The sequence below is a fragment of the Rhipicephalus sanguineus genome, unplaced genomic scaffold, assembly GCF_013339695.2.
Source record: "Rhipicephalus sanguineus isolate Rsan-2018 unplaced genomic scaffold, BIME_Rsan_1.4 Seq225, whole genome shotgun sequence".
In the NCBI taxonomy this organism is placed as follows: Eukaryota; Metazoa; Arthropoda; class Arachnida; order Ixodida; family Ixodidae; genus Rhipicephalus; species Rhipicephalus sanguineus.
This window is the reverse complement of record NW_023614810.1, coordinates 393,873-416,889: the sequence shown is the minus strand read 5'-3', so window position 1 is coordinate 416,889 and position 23,017 is coordinate 393,873. Positions and strand designations below refer to the sequence as shown.

Below are 23,017 nucleotides of genomic sequence, written 5' to 3'. Positions count from 1 at the left end.
TCGCTTGAAATGTTCGTTTTCTTCCCGTTCGAACCATCACACCTTGATTCTTCCGCACATAATGACTGCAGGGAAAATCGGAAAGGCAATCGCGGCCCACAGTTTTGTTGCTGAAAGGTTGCGATCTAGAAGCTCAGGCGTGTCAGCCTCCAAGAACACGGCGAGCTTTAAAGGGCAGATGCCGGGGCAAACTGACGATTTGAAAAAAATTAAGCATAGGCTTTCCTTCTTTCTTGCATTTTTTTCTAACCAGTAACTCGTTCACAGACTGCTTTTTTCTATCAAAGTACGTTCCCCCCTCCTCAATTTCTCTTTGGATCGGTACGAACGCCGTGTTCCCAGATCAGTGTGAGTAGGATGGGCGATGATTATATGACGTTCCTGAAGCAATTTTTGAAAAGAATTCGAGGCCTGGGGAGGGTCGCTAGTGTGGGCATCTTCACTGGAAGGTGGAGTTGTCACTTGTGAACTCACTGTTGCTCACCAAATTAACATTCGTTTTTAGCAGGGCGTAGCCAAGGGGGGGGGGGGGGTCAAACCCCCCCCCACCGAAATTTTTCAATTTTGCTTGCGTATATTAAGCGCACACATACAAACGCACGCACGAATACATGAAGTATGGGTGAACCCCCCCCCCCCCGAAAAAAATTCTGGCTACGCCCCTGGTTTTTAGTTCGCAGACAAAGTCGTCTTCTCGGAAGTGCTTGCTGCAAACACGTGCGCGGGACTTCGGTTCATTGCCCTTTCTAAACTTTATGAGCCATGCGTCGTGATGTTCGTTATCCTTGAGTTAAAACCATAAATGTGAAATTACACTCGGCTCCGTTGCATGCGTGGTGCATTATTTGTGGCGCACAGCACCAGAGCACCATGCCGCCGAAAACATTGGTCACGCTTTCCAAGCTCCCGTTATAGACGTCAGACTATGCCCAGGCGGCGCTGCGAAAAACACCGCCACCAGCGCCCTCATCGCAGCCTGGCACTAACTGGGTAGTGCAAAGAGAGCCGTCCGCAAGCGAATGTGCATAGGCCACAATATATCCTCCTCTTTCGTTGGTGTCGAGGAGCCGTTTCCTGAAAACCAAGGACCTGGAAAGCTTCTTCCGCCAATCCACGTTTCAGAAACAAAGGAAGCTGATCAAAGCGAACTGCGAGTACAATGCAAAATAAGTTTTAGTTATTCCGGCGCGCTGCAACTCGGAAGTACAAGCGGCATCGTACGACATCGCGTTCGAGGCAAACCCTCCGACATCCGTTCTCTAGCGCCTAAATGCGTTAAAATCGGGTATATACGTAATGCCACAGCGATAAAGTACATACACGATCAATTTACTTAGCTATGCATCTTACGATCAGTGGCACAAAACTCCGTGCATCAGGGACGAATGGCCCTGGCGATTTTCGCCTTTGCAGTTGCATTCTCCGTTAATTCATCTCATCGCTTCCTATGCATTGGGCTGTTTTATTACGCATCCTCAAATGGTCTCTTGATGGTCGTCTTCCGTTGTGTGTACTGCAAATGGGGATACGTGCGTGTCCACTTTGCGGGGTACAACCAAAGGCAAAATCGTGGCATCCGAGATAACTACGGCAACCGCGGAGGACACGGGCGAACAAACTTGAAGGTGGTCACGACCAACATTCTGCGATTTTTGTATGACGCACGTGTCAGCTAGTTAGAACCAGAACTCTGAGCGTTCAAAACGACGTCCGCGAGCTGTGTTGTGACGACCAACTCGTCGCGGTGTGCGTATCCGGTCTTCAGTCTGTCTCTAGCTGCTCACTTCGTGTTACACGAGCACCGCGGTCAGAGCCTCTGCTGAGCTTCATAGTCAAGGTTACCACGGTTCTTCATCAGGGCTACGCAAAACAACAGCAGAGCAACATTATCACACTTTCTCATGCGACCGAATGTGGAGAACGCGGGTACTTCGCTTACCCAACACGCTCGCAACATCCCGTATCCAGCGCTCTCGCCTTTCTTCTTCGTACGACAACTATGGAAATCGATAAAACTTAACGTTGTTATTCAGTCTTTTACGTCCGTGGCAATTCACAACGCAACAGTGCGTCTTTTGCGGCGTTTCTTCGTAGCGTGCGGAGGGGTCTCGTCGCTGCTGTTTTCGCCGTCGTTCTGGCGAGTGATCCAGCAAGCACTTCACGACGGTTCGGTGGCGCGTCCGACTAGCGGAAAGCAATCACAGCTTTCGTTCTGAGTGTTAAATGCGCAAAACACACGCGATATTAAGCTCAATCGTTGTTTCGCACTCGCTAGTTGCACTGGTCCCATAGCAAACTGTGCGAGGGAATCGGTCTATGCACTACTCAATACTTCTCCGACAGGTGGCGCCACACGTCTTGGAAACTCCAGAGTCTGACGTCTATTTCTAAATGTCAGTGCACATTAACTGGTTGTGAAATGAGGCTGGTTGAAGTGGGAAACCTAAAAAAAACGCGCTCGGGCCGCCGGCTTCCTGTCATCAGAGCAAGGTTCCGTGAAGCAAGATGGCATCACGTGATCCAACTTAGCACGTCACAACGAATCCAGTACCTGTGTCTCCAGTGGCGGGCCTCGTGTACAATGACTCTAAAGAGATGCAGAAAGTAGAACTGTAGTGGCAAATTATCTTATTACGATCACATTCATGCCATTCTTACTGTGAACTGAGCTTTAACAAGTGAGAAAATATCGAAAAACTTAAGGATATGTACTAACGCCCCTCCATTTTTCTCGTTGTGATCACAAACGCAGTCCGGTTGGGATTTGTCCAGAGCTATTCCTCGTCATATCTCTTCATTCGTTTTTATTTTGCTTCTGCTGGTGAGCGCGGTGGTGATAACAGCAACCAAGGTGTAGATTTTACCGCAGTGATGTTGAGTCGTTGTACGAGCGAGCTTCGCAGCGATTCTGCGTCGGATTTCACACACGTGTGCGGCCGCTTTCCCGCAGAGAACTATGGTGCCTCGATGGTTTTGATCACATGGTACATTTCTCCTCACTGGCACCTCCCTCCTGCTCTTCGGATGCGTACCGCATTCCACTGCATGGCTCCTCTCCACTGCATGGCGCCTGCTCGAGTTCTCCAAGAGGCAATTCGCCATAAATAAAAACGCAAAATGAAATACGCGTGTACACAAGCAGTATTTGGCAATTGGACGCCTCGCATGCCGTCGACGAAAACGAGGCTTCGCTTTCCGTCTGTTGGAGCCAGGCTTCGTACGCAGAAAGAGCTGCCGCCACCGCGACGGAGGATCATTGCAGACTCACTGAAATGCAATCCTGCTTCCACTGCGAGATCTCCCTGCGATGTTCAAAGTCTGCAACCACATCCATAGCGGCAATCACGAAAGCCGCTGCCATGCCGCGGCCTGTTTATTCACGTGGTGACGTATCATTGCGCCTAACTCGCTGAGAGCACAAGATTCGTGAAGACATTTTTTCAGCGCCGAGTCTGGGGCGAAAGAAATTCAGTAAAAGATGTTCGGCCTTTGCTTGCAAATATCACCACGAATGAGTCATCTTTTCACACCCAACTGAAACTGCACGCATTTTTCAGTACCCCTGTTCATTCCAGCTGACTTCATATTTGCCGTTAGTGTTCGTTTTCCCTACTGGCTGTGCATATCACACGCCCAAGCAGGTAGAGATGATCAAGAACACGACCTCACTGTCGGCTTCAATAAGGCGGTAAGCTACAACCACTTCCTTTTCTGCTTATACAGCTCTATATTTCGCGTTTGATGTTTCGCGTAAACGTGTTATTGTCGCTACATAAGATGGTATCAGCGTCATCTGGTCGATATAGACTTGGGTGAGGCAAAAAACAAGAAATAGGCTGTGAGCGACCTAGATCGGCAGTGTCTATTCTCCCAGCAGCCGATAAATCTGAAAATATTTCACCTGGCAGTCGCGTCATATTGGTAATCGGAAACCGCGTATATATATATATAATATTATATATATATATCACACATACACATACACACGATGCAACATTCAACCCCCGGACGTCGCCCCCCACTCATGTATACTTCCGGAGCCCCTGGCCAAAGAAAAGCTTTCATGTTCTGCATCCGCAGGCATCCTCTGCAACATTTACATAAGGACCGTGGGACGGATCCAAACGAAAAAAACAAAAGAAACGGCGGATCCCACGCACTGTGGAAATCGAGTAATGCGAAGCAGCCAGCAAAGAGCTGCACACATCGCCCTGTTTGACTTTGAGGCAAATGAAGTCATTCGTGCCATGACATCTAGTTCACTACACATCGCATGTTTGTCATGCATGCATGTATACAATCTAGTATATACCATGCTAATGCAACGTATATCTGGTGTATATATACGATGATGACCTGCCATTTATGTTGTTCATGCACTCATGTCATGCCACACCAATTTTGGTATATATCCGGTTAACAAAACAGCGGAAGCACACCAAGGCAGTGTCATGTAAATCATGCTGTATGACATGATATCATGGTTTGCATGTTAGAACCTGTCATTTATGTTTGTCATACAGTCACGACGCGCAATACCAATTTTGGTGTATATCAACGTAGCTAAACGGCCCCGAGCGCACCATGAGCGTGGCATGTAAATCATGCTCTACATGAGATGCGAGCCATGATTTTCATGTTACCACCTGTCATTTATGTTCGTCATATAGTGACATCGCACAATACCAATTTTGGTGTATATCAAGCTAGCGAAACAGCCGTGAGCGCACCATGAGCATGGCATGCAAGTCATGTCCTACATGACATGCATGTCATGGTTTCTCCTGTCGTTTATGTTCGTCATACACTCTTGTCACGCCACACCAATTTTGGTATATATCAAGTTAGCGAAAGGGCTGCAAGAGCACCATGATTTTCATGTTATGACCTGCCATGTTTATTTGTCATACAGTCATGTTATGCCATACCAATTTTCGTATACATCCCATTAACGAAATGGTTAGGAGAGTACAACGTCTTAGGTGGCTAGATAGATAGATACGCTCAAAGTTGCAGAAGTTCACTAATAAATGCTTGGCATTTAAAAATTTATTGGTCACCATGTGCTTTTCGTAATCGGCCGACATTTGCTAAGAGCGCTGCCACTAGAATTTTCATAAGATGCTCAACGTACAATTAGCAACAGTCATCAGGCAATGGCAAAATGCACCAACAGGGATGTGTTAGCTGTAAAGTAGTGGTGTGTGCACTGGGAAGTTTTGTCATTGCTGTTGACTGGCCGTGCCCGACAGGCCAGTCAACGGCCACGGCAGGAACGTCACGCACGTGCAAGCCACCTTTGTTGCACGCATAAGCTTTGAGTGAGGCAGGCAAAGAACAGTGTTTATTATCTACTGCAGGGCGTTAATCTAGCGAGAGGAAAGGGGACAGATTAAAGGAAGCCCAACACACTGCACAAGTGTGTAGCACACAGCCACTGATGCTTCCTCCTAGAAATGAAAATGATCAACTGGTTTCCGTGTTCTAATCGTAGGACTTGAGTCGGTTTACTTGGCACTTCGGAGGACAGAAGCCCCGGAAAGGAGAGTGACGACCTGCAACTGGAGTTGGTGAAAGAGATGCTGTTCTCAGGATTCATCTGGCCTGGCTGATGGCTCATCTGCAGAGATGTGCTTTTGTAGGCTGAAGACGTACCTGGCTGACATGCCACCAAACAATCGCTTCAGTTGCTTCCACTGTTCTCAGATATTGGTTTCCTGTCCCATAGTTGTGCAGGTAGCTGTTTACCAGGGCTTTCAAACGGTGCTCCTCCAATCGACATCGGAAAACAGGTATCCTAGAAGCATTTCCGATGGTGACTTTCCACTTTTCTGGGGCTGTCTTCTACAACTGAGTAGCAGCCGCAATAATCCTATTTCCCATCTTTCATATTCTGAAGCTTGTCGTTCGCTGTTCATACGGCTCTTTTGGCAGTCCAGTTAGGTTGAGTGTGGAAAGGGGCTGTCATCACATGTGACATGTTTTGCTTGATGAATGTTCCAAATTCGTGACTAATCAATTGTGCACCATTATCAGAAACAATCGTTCTGGGCACGCCAAACCAGCTGAATATGTCCCGCAAGCAGTAGGTTGTTGCAGTCGTTGTGGTCGCCTGCTTGAGAGGAATTGCTTCCATCCACTTTGTAAGGGAATCAAGTAGCACCAGAACCATCATGCCTTCTAATGGACCAGTAAAGTCCATGTGAATGCATGATTCTGTCGAGTTCGTAGCCCACTTGCCAGCTGGTGACCGGTGGCATGGGTAAATTGTCAATGCAGTTCTGGCATTTAGCCACCAATCCCTCGATATCCCAGTCAAGTCTGCCAACCAAGACAATGATTGCGCTATGGACTTCATTGGCGATGATCTTGGTAGTTTCATGCAGGAGCTCCAGTAATCGTTTCCGTGCACATGTAGGTACAACACTCAGGGGCCCCCAACAACCTAATTCGTGTGCCAGGGAGAATTCAAGCAGGCAGTTAGAAAATGCCACCATGCGTGGCTCAAGGCCTTCCGAGCGTCTAGGCCAACCATGTAGCACATAATGCTTGGCACGTGCCAGTGTCTAGTCGAGGGCTGTCAGGTGTTTGAGCTTGTGCATCGTAACTGTGCCTTTATCCAGGCTAATCAAGAGAGTACCCTTGTGGCTCCATAACGGGACTCGACAACTGCAGTGGAAGCCTGCTGAGGGCACCTGAGTTCAGCAGTTGCCTTCCGGGCTGTACTGAAGCCTGTACCAATATCTGCCGAGATATGTGCTGTGTGTTGAATGTGGGCTGCCACCATAGAGAGCAGCTGGTGGATGTGTCACATGCTCATTATAGCTCCTTCAAAGGATCGAAATGGGCAAGCAGCTGCCTCCTTCAGACACTGTTTTGTTTGGCTTTGATAAAAGCCATTTACTGGGTGTGGTTTCATTGCCACCGCACATTCTTTTCTAGTAACTGATGCAATGGTGACAACGTGGTTGACATGTTTGGCAAAAACCTGGAATAGAATGTCAGAATGGCATCAATCGTGCAAGCATTCCAACTGGCCCAACTTACCATTTCACTGCAATAGAATGTCAACATTATGACAAATGAACATGACTTGCTCACGTTGCGAGGACTCGGTGCTTTCATGATAGCTTCCCCGTTCCTTTCGGTGGGCTGTAGAGCGAGTTGATCAGTACGATGTCTCGGTTAACTAAAAGCTGAAATGTCGCATCTCGGCTTTACGCTGTGCTCACGAAATTGCTGCAAAACTGTTTTCAGCCGAGCTCCGTCGTCTGCCACCTTTTCAGACACAAGCACATGGTCTAAATAAACCTGGATTCCAGGCAGGCCCACACCTTCCTCTGAAATATGGCTGGAGCAAAGGAAGTGCCGAACGGTAGCCTGTTGTAGCAGAAAAGCTGTAGGTGTGTGTGTTAATAGTTCACAACTTGCACGAAGCTGTGTCTAGTGGCTCCAGGTTGTAGGCATTTTTCAGGTGTAGTGTACCTAAACCTCACTATCGCCTAATAACGTGTACATGTCTTCTATCGCCTATTTTTCCACCTTTTCTTGGGCCTTGCCCGAGCGCTAGAAACAGCGAAGCGTGACGCTTCATAGAGGACATATTGCTCGGTTTCACAAGCCTTGTTCAATGTGGCTTTCAGATCCCGCAAATCCAAACTGTGCCGTCCTTTTTAAGCATGGGCATTGTGGCTGTTGCCCAATCCGAATGTTTCACGGGTGATGTAAGGCCTAGCGACACCAGCCGTTTCAACTCCTTTGCCACTCTGTCACGGAGAGCACAGTTGTACGTAACGCGTTACGGGCAATTGATTACCTGTAATCAATTATATTTTCTTGTAATTTTGTAATATAATCAATTACTTTTTGAAACTGTAACGTGCTGGGTAATTCAGTTACATTTTTCATAATTAATTACCGTAATCATTACTTGCTTCCCAAATCAAGTTGTAACCAGTCTTCTACGGCAGTTCTCGTCCCGAAAAATACGCAACCCTTCTGTAGGGAACCCCCGTCCTGTCAGACGGGGGTCCTTACAGAGCCTATTTTTTCACCTTTCCTTGAGCCTTGCCTGCACTGCCTTACCCGAGCGCTAAAAAGCGCGAAGCATGATGCTTCATAGAGGACACTAGCCCTGAAGCACTGTGCAACTATGAGCTGGTGCGCAAGATGTTCCTGTGTTATAATACCGCCCTTCCCTCAAGTGCATGCATTGAGAGAGTGTTCACCATAGCAGGCGACCTCGTAATGAGGAAACGTGGAAGAATCAGTGACGACAACTTTAAAAATAACTCCCGTTGAAAGTTCACCTGTTACGCTATGGCTCGTATTCTGAAACGCTCCTTACCTCACTGAGCGGACCTAAACTGTTTGAGGACACCTTATCACGTATTCTGAAATGCTCCTTGCTAAGGTTCCCTCACTGAGGCCCTCCTTGGTGCTCACTCAAGTTAAGGTAGCGCTAGGGCTACCTTCAGGTTTCCTTACCTTGCTACTTGCACTGAAAGGGTGCTTCTCTGCAGTACTTCGTCAGTGAAAGTGTGTCCGATTTCTTATTTTCGATCGATGCCTTGTACTTCTGCACAAGCTCGCTATAATCGTATCTTCGTCATCATTGGAAAATTGCTTGCCAGGTGTTTTCGAATGTGCGGCTGAACGGCTGTCAAAATTTTTCGTTAAGATTGCGCAGCACTAAGAGGACAAGGCATTTTACAGCAATAGAGAAAAAGAAGAGACTCGCGGAATGCGAAATGGTAGGGCCCCCTCATCACCCACCGTTCATGCTGGCGTCTTCCAGGAATGACAGTTCTTGCTTGGATTAGGCTAACGATGGCTTCTTATGCATGAGCATTCTTCACATGCCATGCGGGCTGCTTCCACAATGATGCAGGTGCGGTCGTCGGGTAAGAGAAAACTACATTGGTCTTGGCGAACACAGGGGTGCAGCCGCATGCACTACAATGTATTCCCAGGACACTTTCCTTTTCTTCCGATTATCTCAGCACTGCTGAGATTAGTAATCCGTTGTAATACAGGCGAGTGACCTGTGCCTGAAAGCTGGCGCCTACTCTGTGGCAGCACGAATATTTTAATGTGTTGGAGAAACAAGCCCGAACAATAATCACTTTGACAAGTTTACTGTGCGAAGGTAAGAACAGTAGGATTACTTGTACGAGCCTCGTTCATATGTCCAGCAAACATGATCACGGCTAAAATCAAGCTTAAGGTCAAGGAACCCGACAAAATCCTAGAAGGGAATATCACGTGTTATGACGAAGGGCAATATACATTCCTCAAATATTCCGACCATTTGTGACAACTCAAAATGCAACCCTCAGGCACCGCACTGTAAGACTACTAAGAAATCGTCTACATATCTGAATACTTTCAGGACTTGGGTTCCTGGGAACTGCTGCTGTAAGACTTTCTCGTTTTGCAAAAAAAAAACAGGTCTATCCACAAAGGCACGATGCAAGACCCGATAGACGTGCCCTTGTTTTGAATGTAAACATAATATTTTACTTGGACATAAGTATTCGAGACTAATTTGCACCAAAGTGAGGAAATTTCAGAAGCTTAGCACTGCTCGGTTATGAAAATCAATCTCAGCCACGTCTTCAATTCTTTAAACGATCTTTATTACTCGCTCCCACATAACAGGTCGTTGAAATGCACCAATGAACGCAATGAGCTTCAAGGTTGCTTGACCATCCTGTTTTTGTCAGGTGAAAATTAAGTAAACGGAAAAGTCTGTGAACCCATATCACAAAAAGCAATGTACACGTTATTCATTGTGCTGCACAAAAATATTCCTTATTCTTGCTTGAAAACGGACGTTTCGTCAGTATTTCACACGTACTCTCAGACTTGTGAAACATGTGCCTTACCTTACTGAGGCTGCTCTTAGGGAAGGAAGGTTGAAGGAAGCTTTTAGAATACACTGGCTCCCTCAAGGAGCTCCTTAAGATAAGGAGGCATGAAGGGCTCCTCACGCAAGGTAAGGAAATGGTCTGAGGTAAGGAGAGTTTCAGAATATGGGCCTAAGCCTCCCAGCCTTCACACAAGCCTTGGTGGTAGCCGCTGCTTCCCTGGGACTGGGACACATTTTTGCGTCCACCTTGACTAACGCACGTAGATGCCCTGGGTTAATATTAAAAGAGATCTTGTTTAAACCACGATCGCACGACACGAGAACTTGCTGAAGCTTTTCATATTAACATGAGGGCATCTTTGTGCATTAGTTATCCTTCTTTAGCCATATCGGAGAGGGAAGTGATACTACTCAAGGGAAAGGGGGTAGCCTGTTGAGGGAGGGTAGGTTGAAGGAGGTGTGTTTTTGTTCTGGTTTTTGCCTTTCCCACGATGCGCATGCACGGGAATTAGTCGAGCATCAAGTTTAGATATATTTTCTGTTCAAGCAATAAAGCTTTAAGTTGTGAGTAAGCGCTTGTGGTGTTCACTTCCTTGTCTTCGTCTTTTTTTTGCGCTACTATTACACCATTATGAATTCTGCATCCTCCACATTCCTGTGTTTTCAGTGCTTTCTCTCAGCGCTGGCTGGCGACGCGCTTGCATTTTGAATAGCGGTGTTAATTGTGCTGAAATGTGTTTTGCATTGTTTTCCGTGGCTTTGGCAGATATTGCTGTCACTTGGGCTCCTTCTAGCGCTAGCTCTTCCTTCCATAGCAGTTGTTTCCTTACTTCGCTTGAGCATACACTGCAGGCTCAGATCATTTTATAAAAAAACTGACAAAGTTGCAGTTGTTTGCAGTGCGGCAGATCTCGATGAGGAAAACACAAATACATTCACCCTTCAGCAGCTGAAGAACTTGTAGCTCTCTGCAGTTTTGTTGCATTCAGGGTCATTCAAGGTTTTGGTAACTTGGTCATAACTCAAACAGTTTGGCTCTACCCTTCCGGCAAGGGTTTGAATAGTCCACTTGCTCAGTGCAGCTACAAGAAGGGCAATTTTCTTGCTTCGATCTATGGTGCCGTTTGCTTCGAAATATGCTTCAATCAAACATGGTTTCCACTTATGTGTGCTTTTGTCAAAACTCCGAAGCAGCTAGAAAGACATGGAAGTCACTGGCCTTGACTTCGTGGGTGTCGTTTTGACTCGCCACCACAGCTGACTGGCCACAGGAATGAAACATAAGTACATGCTTTGAATGAGGCAGACACAGAACAACATTTATTATCTGCTGCAGGGCATTAATATTAAAAATTTTATTCACGATACTGTTGGTCGTTACAGGTTGGGTTGTAACAGCAACAAAGTGGATGTTAGAACAAGAATTACAGCAATGCAATTCAAATTTAAACTCTTTATTTCTGCCTTGTAGAGGTACAGACAGTGGAGGCGCAGAAAAAAGCTGTCAGCTTCACAGAGCGACGGCCCCCTTTAGCCTGACTTCACAGCAAGGCTTATAAAACAACAGTATTGACAAATATGCAATAATCGACAAAATACAAAAGAGAAACAAAATAACATGTAGGTAATATTCGCATTGGACAGGTATGGCTGCATAAAAAAGAAACCCAGAATCTACATGTACATGGCACGCAAAGGACTGTTTGATGAACTTAAGAGATCAAAATTATTATGTACATATGAATTTAAAAGGGAAGGAAGAGTGAGTTGCAGGTGTTCTTTACCTGAATTTATTTGGGGTGTCGGCACAACCCAAGTATCTGCATGCAAATCAGCGAGGCACCGTAAGTGGTCTAAGTTTTTCGAGTTCCGAGTTTAAACCCGACTCTCAAGCAGTATTTGTACAAGTTTTGGATCTTTAATACGCTACTTTGTGACAAGAGACTCGCACTCGGTGAGCCCCAGGGAATATTACGAACATGACGAAGGAAGATGGGCAGGATTTTGTCTTGGGTTGCTGGTGTAGCTTGGGGGGGGGCAAGTGTTCCTTTTGCACCCCCCTGTTGACACCAATGCGAAGGAACTGCTTTTGTAAAATGTAGATACGCTGCAGACAGCCAGGTGTAGCAGGTACATCATAATGTCAGGTACACTCGTAATTTGAATAGTGGCTATCAAAATATCAAGCGAATGTTTCAAAGGCAAGTTACATCGAGGAAGCAATAGTCCAAAGAATAACAAATCAGTACTTGAACCACAACATGAATTGTTCATGATGCAGCTAATTCATGGTACATGGAAAAAAAAAAAATAAATCATGTGTATTATGTAGGAAACTGAAAGCAAGCATAAGCATTAGCACTCAGGTCTGTAATGTCGTCATTAAACATTTTTCGAAGGTTTCAGCTGACTGCACAACTGGTGATGGCAGGGCATCCCAGTCTTTTGTAATTTGAGGTTGGAGTGAGTTGACATGTGTTGACATGTGGTTGTGGCACAACAAACATGAAATCATGCTTTTTCCTGAGACTTCGCTTTAATTAAGGAGTTAGGTAGGTTGAAATATCGATGTTAAATTGATGCTAGGAAAGTAAAAATACGAATGTTAGTCATGCTACTAGATGCCGCTATGACAGCAGTGGTAGTTCAAGCAGTTTCAACATCTCTGTTACCGAGTCAGTTGATAAATATTTGTATAAAATAAACTGTGCAGCCCTTCTTTGTGCCTTTTTGAGTTGGTTTATTAGACCAACTTGAAATGGGTCCCATATAGTGCTTGCGTATTCCAACGTTGGCCTAACATTTTTAAAAATACAGCTTAGCTTCAACTTTCTGCGCAGAAACCAAAGTTTCTTTTCGGCAGCGCTCGTGATATTTGCGATATATGTTTTCCAGCTTAGGTTCGTGGTGATCCCTCAGTATTTGAGTGTATCAAATATATAGCAATCGTTTGGGAGTTCACAAAGTCTTTATGGTCCATTTTTAGTACTTACTTTGTTCGATACCCTGAAGACGACTCTTTTTTGTTCGTTTTTTTTATTTCCCACTTTTCACACCATGCTTCAATCGCAGCCAGAGCATCGCCCAGCGATTTTTGATCGCTCACGTCACTGATCTCCCGGTACATTAAACAGTCATCTGCGTATAAACGCACAGTGGTATCTTCACTGGTATCAGAACTCATTAATGTATGCCAAAAATAAAACAGGACCTGAAACTGAGCCCTGCGGTATGCCTGAGCTCACTGATAAGGTGCTTAATATTATTCCATTTATTTCCACATACAGCATTCGACTGGACAGATATGCGGGGATCCATTCTACTACATTGGGATTTATTCCCATTTGTGCCAATTTGCTGATCAACAGAGAGTGAACGACTCTGTCGAAGGCTTTAGAGAAATCTAAAGAAACTGCATCAAGTTGTTTTTTTTTTTTGTTCAAGTTTCCATTAGCTGCATGGTGGTAGAAAGACATTGCCTGAACCCGTACTGGTTTGGAAAAAGGACGTCGTTTTCGTTAAAAAAAGGTATATGGACTTTGCTATAATATGCACGAGTAGCTTGCAGCAAACACAAGTCAAATATATGGGACGGTAATTTCCACTTGGTTGCTTGTCACTTGTTTTATATATAGGGATCACTCTCGCCATTAGCCAGCCATCCGTTAGCCAGCCAGTCATCATCGCGGAGTACCAGTATACATTCGGGAGCTGCATCCATGACGTCCTTTGCCTCCTGCTCGGCCTTTACATCGGCCCTCCTCACCCCCACTTCCCTTTCCCACCCTCTCGCTATACTGTGCTCTGCATGGCTAGCACAACCTCAAGCTTAATCAGCTCCGCTGTTCAAATAGACGTGGGGGGTTATATGTGGGACAGATAATCTGTGGTCAGTGACACAATGGATACGAAGCAGAGCGTTAGTGGAAATGCGGGCATAAAGTGGAATCTGCCTGCACAGGACCATTGTGGTGGACGTTAGAAATCAAAGCTGGGACTGAATGCAGTGGAACCGACTCCTGTGTACTTGTGTGCAGGCCATGGGTTCCCATCTGAGCTCGGAGGTGATGGGAGCCTTTCGGCAATCTCAGGTGTTTGGCGAGATCACCACGCTTACCTTTGAGCGCCTCATGGCCAAAGTGAAGGAGCTGAATGACATGTGAGTGAAGTTTTCTACACTTATTGACCCACAAAGAATAATGGGTCCACTTTAGAAGTCGGGCAGCTAAAAATAAAAGAGGTTACAAGTCACACAGTGGATTTCAACGCAAGGACAGCACTGGAACGTGATGCACATGCAAAGTGAATTGTTGAGCTATCTGGCATGCCGTTTATTAAAGCATTAAAAATGTTAATTGAATTTGATTTTTTTTCCCACCTGGGCTGTAGATGAATCGGCAGGGATGACTACACAGGATGAAGGAAGCTTTACACAGTGCTGTGCATGCAGGCAGGGGGAAAAGATTTCTGTGTGCACTTCGGGTGTGCATGTTGTGCGCATCCAGTTTCCAGTCTGCTGACAATATGGATTTTGCTTTTGCAATGAGGAATGAGATGCCTTGAGACATTTCTCTTGCAAGCTTTGTTCATTTCCCAGGCCTTTTGAGGGGTGTCTTTTTTTTTTTGTTAACATGTGGCATTTATTGAGTGCACGTCAGCAACTGCACTGCTTACACTGAATGCTCATAAGGTCTCTCGTCATTGTAACGGGTATGTGCAAAGCCTGTTTGGGCAACATACGCCACCCCACGCGTAAAAGTACTAAAGAAAGGGAACTGTTGATAGTCTTGTTTTAGCGGCGGAGCTGTTTAGGCTGGGTGCAAGGCCAGCATTGCAGAAAACTCAGTGGCTATGTGCCACAGAAAGCGGGTATGTGCCAAGCAGCTTCAAACATAGCATAGCCATGCATAGTATGGTGTAGCAAGGAAAGGGAAGTGTGAGTGATGTGAAGGTGAGGAGGAGGGGATAGGGTAAGGCATGCCATAGCCTTGTTCAGATGGGAAAGGGAAGTGAGGGAGTATGAGAATGAGGTGGTGAGAGGGTACACCACAGCATAGCCATTTACACTGTAGCACAGCAAGGAGAAGGGAAAGGAGGAGAAGGGCCAATAAAGACAGAAGAAAGAACTCAATGTGCGTTTGCCAGGTGGTGGCGCTTGCTTGCCAGCTCCGCTCTTTACTCATACTGCACAGGTGTGGAAGTGGCTTTGATTTTCTTTGTTAGACACAGCCAATGAAACCAACAAATGCTCTTCCAATTGAGCTACGACACAGGGTGCTCCCTCGTCCACTTTGATGTGCATTTAGTCACTGTGAGTGTTTGCCAAGGCGGCAAGTGTGGAACACTTTTTGTCAGTACGCATCACCTACGGAAAGGAGGTTTTTTTTTAAGTGCGAATGCACTTTATAAGCGACCCTGTGTCCGCCGTCCCATAGCAACGGCGCGAGCAGAGGAGAGGAGCGTCTGTAGCAACGGCGCAGCGACGTCACACCCCACGTGACTGCGCGCGCTCCGCCCTCCGCTCCGTGGCTGCGCGCGCCCCGCGCATTGCCTGTGGTGATGCAGGCCGGCGGCGAGACGCCGAACGAAAGCGTGCGAAGCGAGCCGAGCACCCCGAAGCCGATCTGGCGCGGGGACGCGCGATGCGCGAGCGAGCACGGGCCCTCGAATTCGATTGGCCGGACGCGCGCTTCAAGCGAGACTTCCTGGACCGCAGCTTCGGATATAGCTGCGCGGTGTGCGATCGACTGTGGTTCGACAACAACCTGAGCCCCATCTCGGGCGTGCGCAACGCCGCCAACAAGTTGAACGCGTTGCGGGTTCTTTGGAACGAGTTCGGAAGACAGATCATCATCATCAGTGAAAGTGCTTTGCACTTAAAAACGGCCAGACCTCCGTGGGTCGGCTGGCGCGTGCTCTCTCGCTGCCGTCTCCTTCGCTCGGCTCTGCAGTTTAGTCGTGCGCCGCCTCATAGCATCAGCCCGTGCTTCGCACTTCCTCATACTCCCCTTCGGGGAAATGCGGGTTTTTTTGTTCACTTTAATTCCTTTCAATTTAGGCCATAATCATTACACTACAGTTAAAAGCAGCACATAATGGCCCCTATGCTTTCCTTGGCTTGCCTAATTGTCTGTCGGTTTCATCAGTTGTGTCCCACACGTAAAAGGAATTCATGACACTGTCCCATAAGCTCAAGTGGCTTGGCCAGTATTTGAAGGTTAGAGTTGCATCGAGCGAGTTGTCAAGGTCTTTACTGCAGTGGAGGTATCTGCATATACGTAGTGTTCTGGAAATGTTGCTATAGTAAAGATGTGCTCCACCCTCGAAAAAGTTTTAATGTGGTCTTGAAAGTCCTTGAATGCCCTTGAATTTTTCTATCTGAAAACTGTGTGAACCCTGATTCAAGTTCTGGGTGAATCAGACTATTACACAATGTGTTAACATGTAAAGGAAATTTTGCTGTTGTGCGCTTCCATGAGCTTATCTGATGTTTATTAATGTTATTGAAAGTAAGCATAAAAAGCATTAAACAGTAGAAATAATTGTTTTGATTTCTTTTTGATGATGACATGCATAACCTTCAGCCTATTTTATGTCAGGACGTAGGTCTCCCCCAGTTATCTCCGAACCTTTTATAAAGGAAGTGTAGAAGAAAGAAGAGAACCAAGTGTTGGCACGAAAGGAGCACTTGCGGTTGGTATGCAGCAAGGAATGTATGCTTGAGATGGTGTGTTGTTGCCTGTTTGGGTTATTAAAGCCCCTTTCTACTCCATTCTATCCGCGAAGACACCTTTATTCCACACAATTCTATCCTGCGATTCCATTTTATATGGACGGACGTCGATGTGGACAGACGAGCATGTGTGCGTGCATACGTGCGTGTTTGGGTGATGCTTTGCACTTTCGTTAATGAAAGTGCACAGCATGACCTTGGCAGTCAGGAAGAGCAGCTTGGGCTTGTTGACACGGGAATGTGCAGTGTTCCTGCTTCACAAGGCACAGTCCTGAGGGAACAAGTGGAGAAACAATGTTGCATCACGGAGAGTGGGCGATTTAGCCCACTGTAAGCAATCTTCATCATCTGTTTTCTCTTTTCTGTAATGTACACCACCTAACCAAACGTCTTCTTCTTCAAATTGCTGCCAATGTGTTGACAGCTTTTTCATGGAAAATTCATAAGCATTCTTTCCTCTGCAAATGGTTTCTGTGTTTTTTTTGCCTCAACGCATTCCATGATAGGCTAATACTTCCATAGCTTGTGTTTTTTGAGCTGCATCTGGAAGTCTCTCTTTGGGAGTGTCACAAACGAGCGTTTAATTAGCGTGCGCACGCCACCTTCTAGACGACAGTAGGAAATCAGGGCGTCAACCGTTATATATTATCAATTATATATAACCAAAACCACTATATAATCATATAGTGTTTTTGGACATTAAACCCCAACAATTATATATAACACCGAGTGAAAAAACGAAGACAACCAGAAGGAACGAGCAAGACACCACGTGGTGTGGTGTCTTGCTTGTTTTAGTTTCCCTCAAAGTATGTCACTTTTCCTTGTGTAGAAGTTCATTCCACTCCTCAACTCGTAGTGGGGCCACGCCATGATGTGCCTTTTGTTTGCAAGGGATGGCTGGCCAGTGAATATGACTTCCATGTGGGGGCTCATGGTGACGTGTTCCTATAGTCGTGGACCACAGCCTTTGTCGGCCAGTAGCATCCAGCTCCGGCAAGGCCATGGCATGCACCACAAGTGATGTCTTCTTCTTGATGTACTCCTTGTGTCCACTCCCACACTGCCCCTCGTGCAAAGACACTGGCCTGTGTTGGCCGGCAGTGATGGTACAATGCCCCCGCAACAAACAGGTAAAACCTTGCTATGGTGCACTGAACGGTGATGCTGCAGGCAGACACCGAGGTGTTGCAGGAGCCTGCGACACTTTCTTGGGCGTACCTGGTGAAGCAGACCAGGTAGTGTGACCTTTTCAGAGGTCTTTCAGAATCCCACAGTCCTTTCAGCTCTCTACCAATGCACACCTGACCCTCCCTGACTGTGCTCTGTGAAGTGTTCTTGCAGCTGATGCGATGCCACACAACTGCAGGAAGACCAGCCAGCCGCCTCGGGGGTCACAAGAGGCAGGCAAGCACTCCAGCTGGAAGCTGCAGCAGTACTCAGGTCTTGCATAAGACCTGATCATGGCAACGAAAAAGAAGCTCTTTGAAAAGCGCTCACACAGTAAGATCATCTCACAGGCCAGAGCAGCAGTCACGAACTTGCTGCGCGGCGGCAAGATGCAGCTATGGGGCTACATTGTGTGCCAGTGGGGTAGCACAGGGTCACCGTTTTCGTGGTGTGCAGGTCTCAGTCCTGACCAGCCACACTCAGCACCTGGGAGCGTCTAGTCCCACCTCCACAGGCACCACCATATGGGCTTTTTGTCATCGTCTCTTCTACCTCTCCATGATATCCCCCTGGCAGCCATTTCTACAATAGATAACCATTGAAAAGGCATGAATATGTCTTGAGATAACTTGTTTCTGGCTACTTGGTTAATACTTGAAGCAGTCATCGTAGTGCAAAAATGAACACACAGTACTGGACACCACTTCACTCACAACTGATTTATTTGAAAGAACGTATTCTTGGGCATGTTGGTAATATATGTTGGTAATGCTGGTAGTTTGAATGTGTGATGGGGAAATGTGATGGCGGCCATCGACGAAGGTGCAAGTATGACTCAGCACTGACGATCCTCTTTGCCTGTCACTTTGGCGATCCATGTTATGCAGCGCCAGTGTACTGCACGCTTTTAATTGGTGACAACCTGAACGCATCATGTAGCTCTCCTCTGCTGCCCTCTTGCTTATTCCAGCAGAACATAAACCTGAAGTGCTGTGTTGGTCCAACAAAATATATGCTCCATTTGCACATGGCGAAACATCATGGCAAACACATGTACACGTGCAGTACAGCATGGCATGAGCATGATACGTGACACTCCACATAGATCTGTACCATGTAGCTGCAGATATTGTGGTGTAAGTTTGTGCCTAGTAGTCGATTCCTGTACACACACTCGTCGGGGAAAGCCAGACAGGTCGTCTGCTTTGCTACGATGCGCATTTTGTTTCGTTTCAAAAGGCTCGTTGGCAACACCACCGTGTGCTATCAAATGTTCATGCGAGGGAGCCAGAATTTTTTCTGCTTTTGAAGTTCCACCTTGGCTCTCATGATAAGCAGTAGTGGTACTGTGCTGCCTTCTTTCAGCTGATGCATTTCAGTGTGTTTACTAATGAGATGCAGGACTCTTAGTTACTGTTGAAACAGAACCCTCGACTCAACAGAATTTGAAATGAAGTTTTTTGCTGCAAGCATGCTTTTGTTGAGGTCTGATTGTATGTCCACTGGTTAGATTTCTTAGCTGTGGTGATGCCTTGCTGTGGGATAACAGTCCTTCTTTGCATACAGATGCCAGTGCCTGACAGACACGAAAAACCGTCACCTTGTGTTTGAGGTGTGTGGCACATCAGAGACGCCTGTGCTGTGGAAGAGTGAAGTGCGCATCCTCTGCCGCAAGGTCAGTGTTCGGCTCCCCCTTTTTCCAAGCTTTTATTCAGCTTGGCCTTTTGCGGTCAAGTGCTGTTCTCTGCTAAGTTGGTTTTGGGTGGGGTGCCGTAACTAAGGCAGGGGGTTCTGACATCCCCTGAAATTTTTTCACGCTTAACTTTTCGGGTGACACTAAAATACTTGCACGCCTTCACAGCGACCACCAGTTGCCAAGGTGAGCCGTTGTACACACAAACACCCCCCGAAAAAAATTCCTGGGTACGGCCCTGCTCTTAAGTCAGTCATGTTGGTGTCATATTTTCAGCGTCATATTTCGCTTGTAAATATTTGTCTATTTTTTTACACATCTTACTTCTTTGGACCTAATTGTTATTGTCTAGAAAATGTGTGACGTTACTTATTTTTCATTTTCCTGCTGTTTGTTCTTTCCTTTTACAAATGTTACGTATTCCATTGTATCCTGTGCTGCCTCACTGTAAAGCAAAGCACAGGTGACAAGGCCTCAGTCAAGCAGACAGTGTTCTGCCTTGCCAATGTCTGCCTTGCCATCCAAGACCTAGTCTGTGTCTAAAAGAAAGAAATCCCCCCAAAATAAAATAAATAATGTGCGAAATAAAGCATGAATAGATGGCAAAGGAAGCTTGTAACGTGATGCAAATTGAAGGTAAACATGCCAATCCACACATGGCCTGACAAAGAGCAATATCATATATGCCAGCACATTACATAGAGGCAAATGCTGGAGTCATCATCATCGGTCAAATGGTCTCTGCAGTCGAAAATGCGAAAGATTGTGTATGGTTCTGCATGACAGCGTCCACACCACACATTGAGTTTTATCATTAAATTTTTTGCTTGAAGGAAGAAAATAATTTCTGAAATTCCCCATTGACGGCCATGGGGAAGGAGGACCAAGCGGGAAGATGATAGCCTTTATTTATTTTCTTTCTTAAAACACAAAATGTAATGATAAAACCATATGAGAACATCCATTTATTCGTTCTCAATTGAGGTAGTGTAAAGCTGATTTTTCATTGGAGCACCACGTGATGTAAATCGCATCTCTGTGGACCAAAGTGAAGATTTTCTCAAACTCGTGATTTTTTCTCATAAAACTGAGAAATCGCAGTGGTCCAAAATTCTTAACGCAAGATATACCTTCCATACAGTGAGTATTCATTACTCAGATATTCACACATTGCACAATATTATTACAAGGAAAAAAAATGCAAACATAGAGCATTTTGCCAAAATTTCTGGAGGCATATATGGCAGAAAAATTGCAGTAATATTATTCAGCTTCAAACACTTTACACAAACACCTTTGCTTAATGCGTAAACCAAATTTAGTATTGAAACAAGAAACGGTACTCTCAGAATAAATTTTTTGACAAGTGACACTCAGACGACATTCTGCGAAATTCGGAAGGCTCCCACGTGACCAAAAAAGTCTTTCTCTCTGAAATATTCTAGCAATTCACTGTTTTCGATGCAATAAATCAGTGTGGTTTTTTAAAAATTTATTTGAGATGGTTGCCAAAATGGCTGGGACATTTGGCGTTTGCAGGAGCATGAAAAGAGCAGTAACGTCAAAGGAAGGTGTGCACTTGGCGCAGCATTGCACCACGTACGGCTGCTCACCCTTTCTCATTGATCTGACCACCTTATCTGGACATTGAGACAAAACCACTCGTGAATTAATCGAAGCTTTTCATATTAGGAGATGCGGTGATGGATGTCTCAGCGACCCATCCATTGCCTTAACAGAAAAGGAGTACTCCTACTCAAGCAACACACTGCGCTAACATTTTTGGCTTTCATTTTGATGCATGTGCTTTCACAGGAATTTGTTTAGTGTGGAAAGCCGTTTTGTTTCTTAGGCGAGAGAAACGTTACCACAGGCTCAGTGTGATAGACCTTTTCACCGGGCGAGGAATACTGTGCACTTAGTTGGGCCAGTTGGTTCTGCATGTCGATGAAGTGGATGCGCTTGAAAGACGAGGACGAAGAAGAGACGGGACACATGCGCACTGTGTGTCCCGTCTCGTCTTCGTCCTCGTCTTTCAAGCGCATCCACTTCATCGACATGAGGAATACTGGTCTGGCAAACAGTGCTTTCCTCCTCTCTGGAATGTGCGCAACAGCTTGCAGGTGCATGCAGCACTCGTCCTGTGGTTAATGTGTCTTTCGTCTCATCCTTTGTGCTGTTCTATTTTGCAAATGTCACACCAAGTTGCCCAGACAATGTCTTTGCGTGCTGGTGCTTGGATGTGTGGCCAGAGAACATCTAACCGCTGTGGGTTTTAGGCTCACCTGCGAATTTCCTTCTCTTTTATTGCGATGCCAACCAGAAAAAGGTCAACGGGGAACCACTGTGCCATTTTTGGTTGTACTAACAACTACAGAAAAAGGAAATTGCTGTCTGAAGAAGTATATGCGAGACGCATCACCAAACGCTGAATGTTTGTGGCTGTGGGCTCTTGTTATATCATTTGTGTTATTTTACAGGTTATAAATCGGCAACTTCCGCAATATATACAGAATGCCCAGTACTTCGTGCAGTCAAAGCGCACTCAGATATGGCCAGATTGGCGAACAAACATATCTAAGCGGTCAGGTATGGCCCTGTCCTGTAACGTGTGAAACATCTTAGCGCCACTTCTGAACTAACATACCTGCGTAAGCCACAAATGTTGTTCTTGCTTTCCTTTATTGTTTAGTATATGTTAATATGATGTGTTTGGTCTAATGATGAGCCTCGTAAGTCGGCTCAACACAATGATCGCTGCATTTGATGTAGCGGTATTCACACGGATAAGAAATCCCTCACTTCGCAGCGGGGTAACCGGCATCGTACATATAATTTGTGCCCGCACCGGCCCTGTAAATCCCGAACATCTAATGAACACTGCATGAAAAGGACGTGGTGGCATCGTTGTGGTGAGGCTACAACTTCCGTCAAACAGCTGGGTGTATCGTAGATGATGTGTGATATACGAACGTTTAAAAAAAAAGGTTTTCATTGCTTTGTGCGACCAGTCTCGCAATGATATACAGCATAGTTAATTCTCATTGAAGTAATGAAACAGAAATGATGTTACGGTTGTCTAGTGTGTCTTGAACTGCTGTAAAGCTTTCATTTGGGCTAGTTGGTGCAATCTTGAACACATAATTAGGTTGCGCGAAAAAACATGGACGAAGAGGAGTACACAGGACGGGCGCAAAACTTCAGCTGTGAAACGGAAGGCCAAAGCCGCCCAAATTGAATAGACATCAGCCATACATGTGCTCATATATCACAACAAAAATCAACAAAAAGGTACCGTACGCATAAAACCGCAGTGAAAACGCCAAACAAACAGTTGATAGCGAAAAGAAATAAAAAATATCAGCAAACGGATGCGGACAGACTGCAAGCTACAGTGCGGATGTTCGGTGAACATCCGCACCGCCTACAGTGCAAATCCAGGTGGCCACCTGTGTGGGAACGAACGGCTAGTCTGTGCTCCCTCGCCCTTTCATTAAAGCAGCGCCCTGTCTCTCCTATGTAACAACGGCCTATGTAACGTGGCGTGCGT

General features: G+C 45.9%; 1 protein-coding gene across 2 annotated transcripts in view; it reads left to right on the top strand.

Annotated features, from left to right (window-relative positions):
* Positions 1–23,017, top strand: part of LOC119376790 (RING finger protein 141) — a 59,142-nt gene that overhangs the window by 2,132 nt on the left and 33,993 nt on the right. For both annotated transcript variants that reach the window (XM_037646498.2, XM_037646497.2), the window contains exons 2-3: positions 13,909–14,030; positions 19,341–19,449. In XM_037646498.2, coding sequence (XP_037502426.1) covers positions 13,912–14,030; positions 19,341–19,449 — 228 coding nt within the window. In that variant the 5' untranslated portion in view covers positions 13,909–13,911. The remainder of the gene's footprint in view (positions 1–13,908; positions 14,031–19,340; positions 19,450–23,017) is intronic.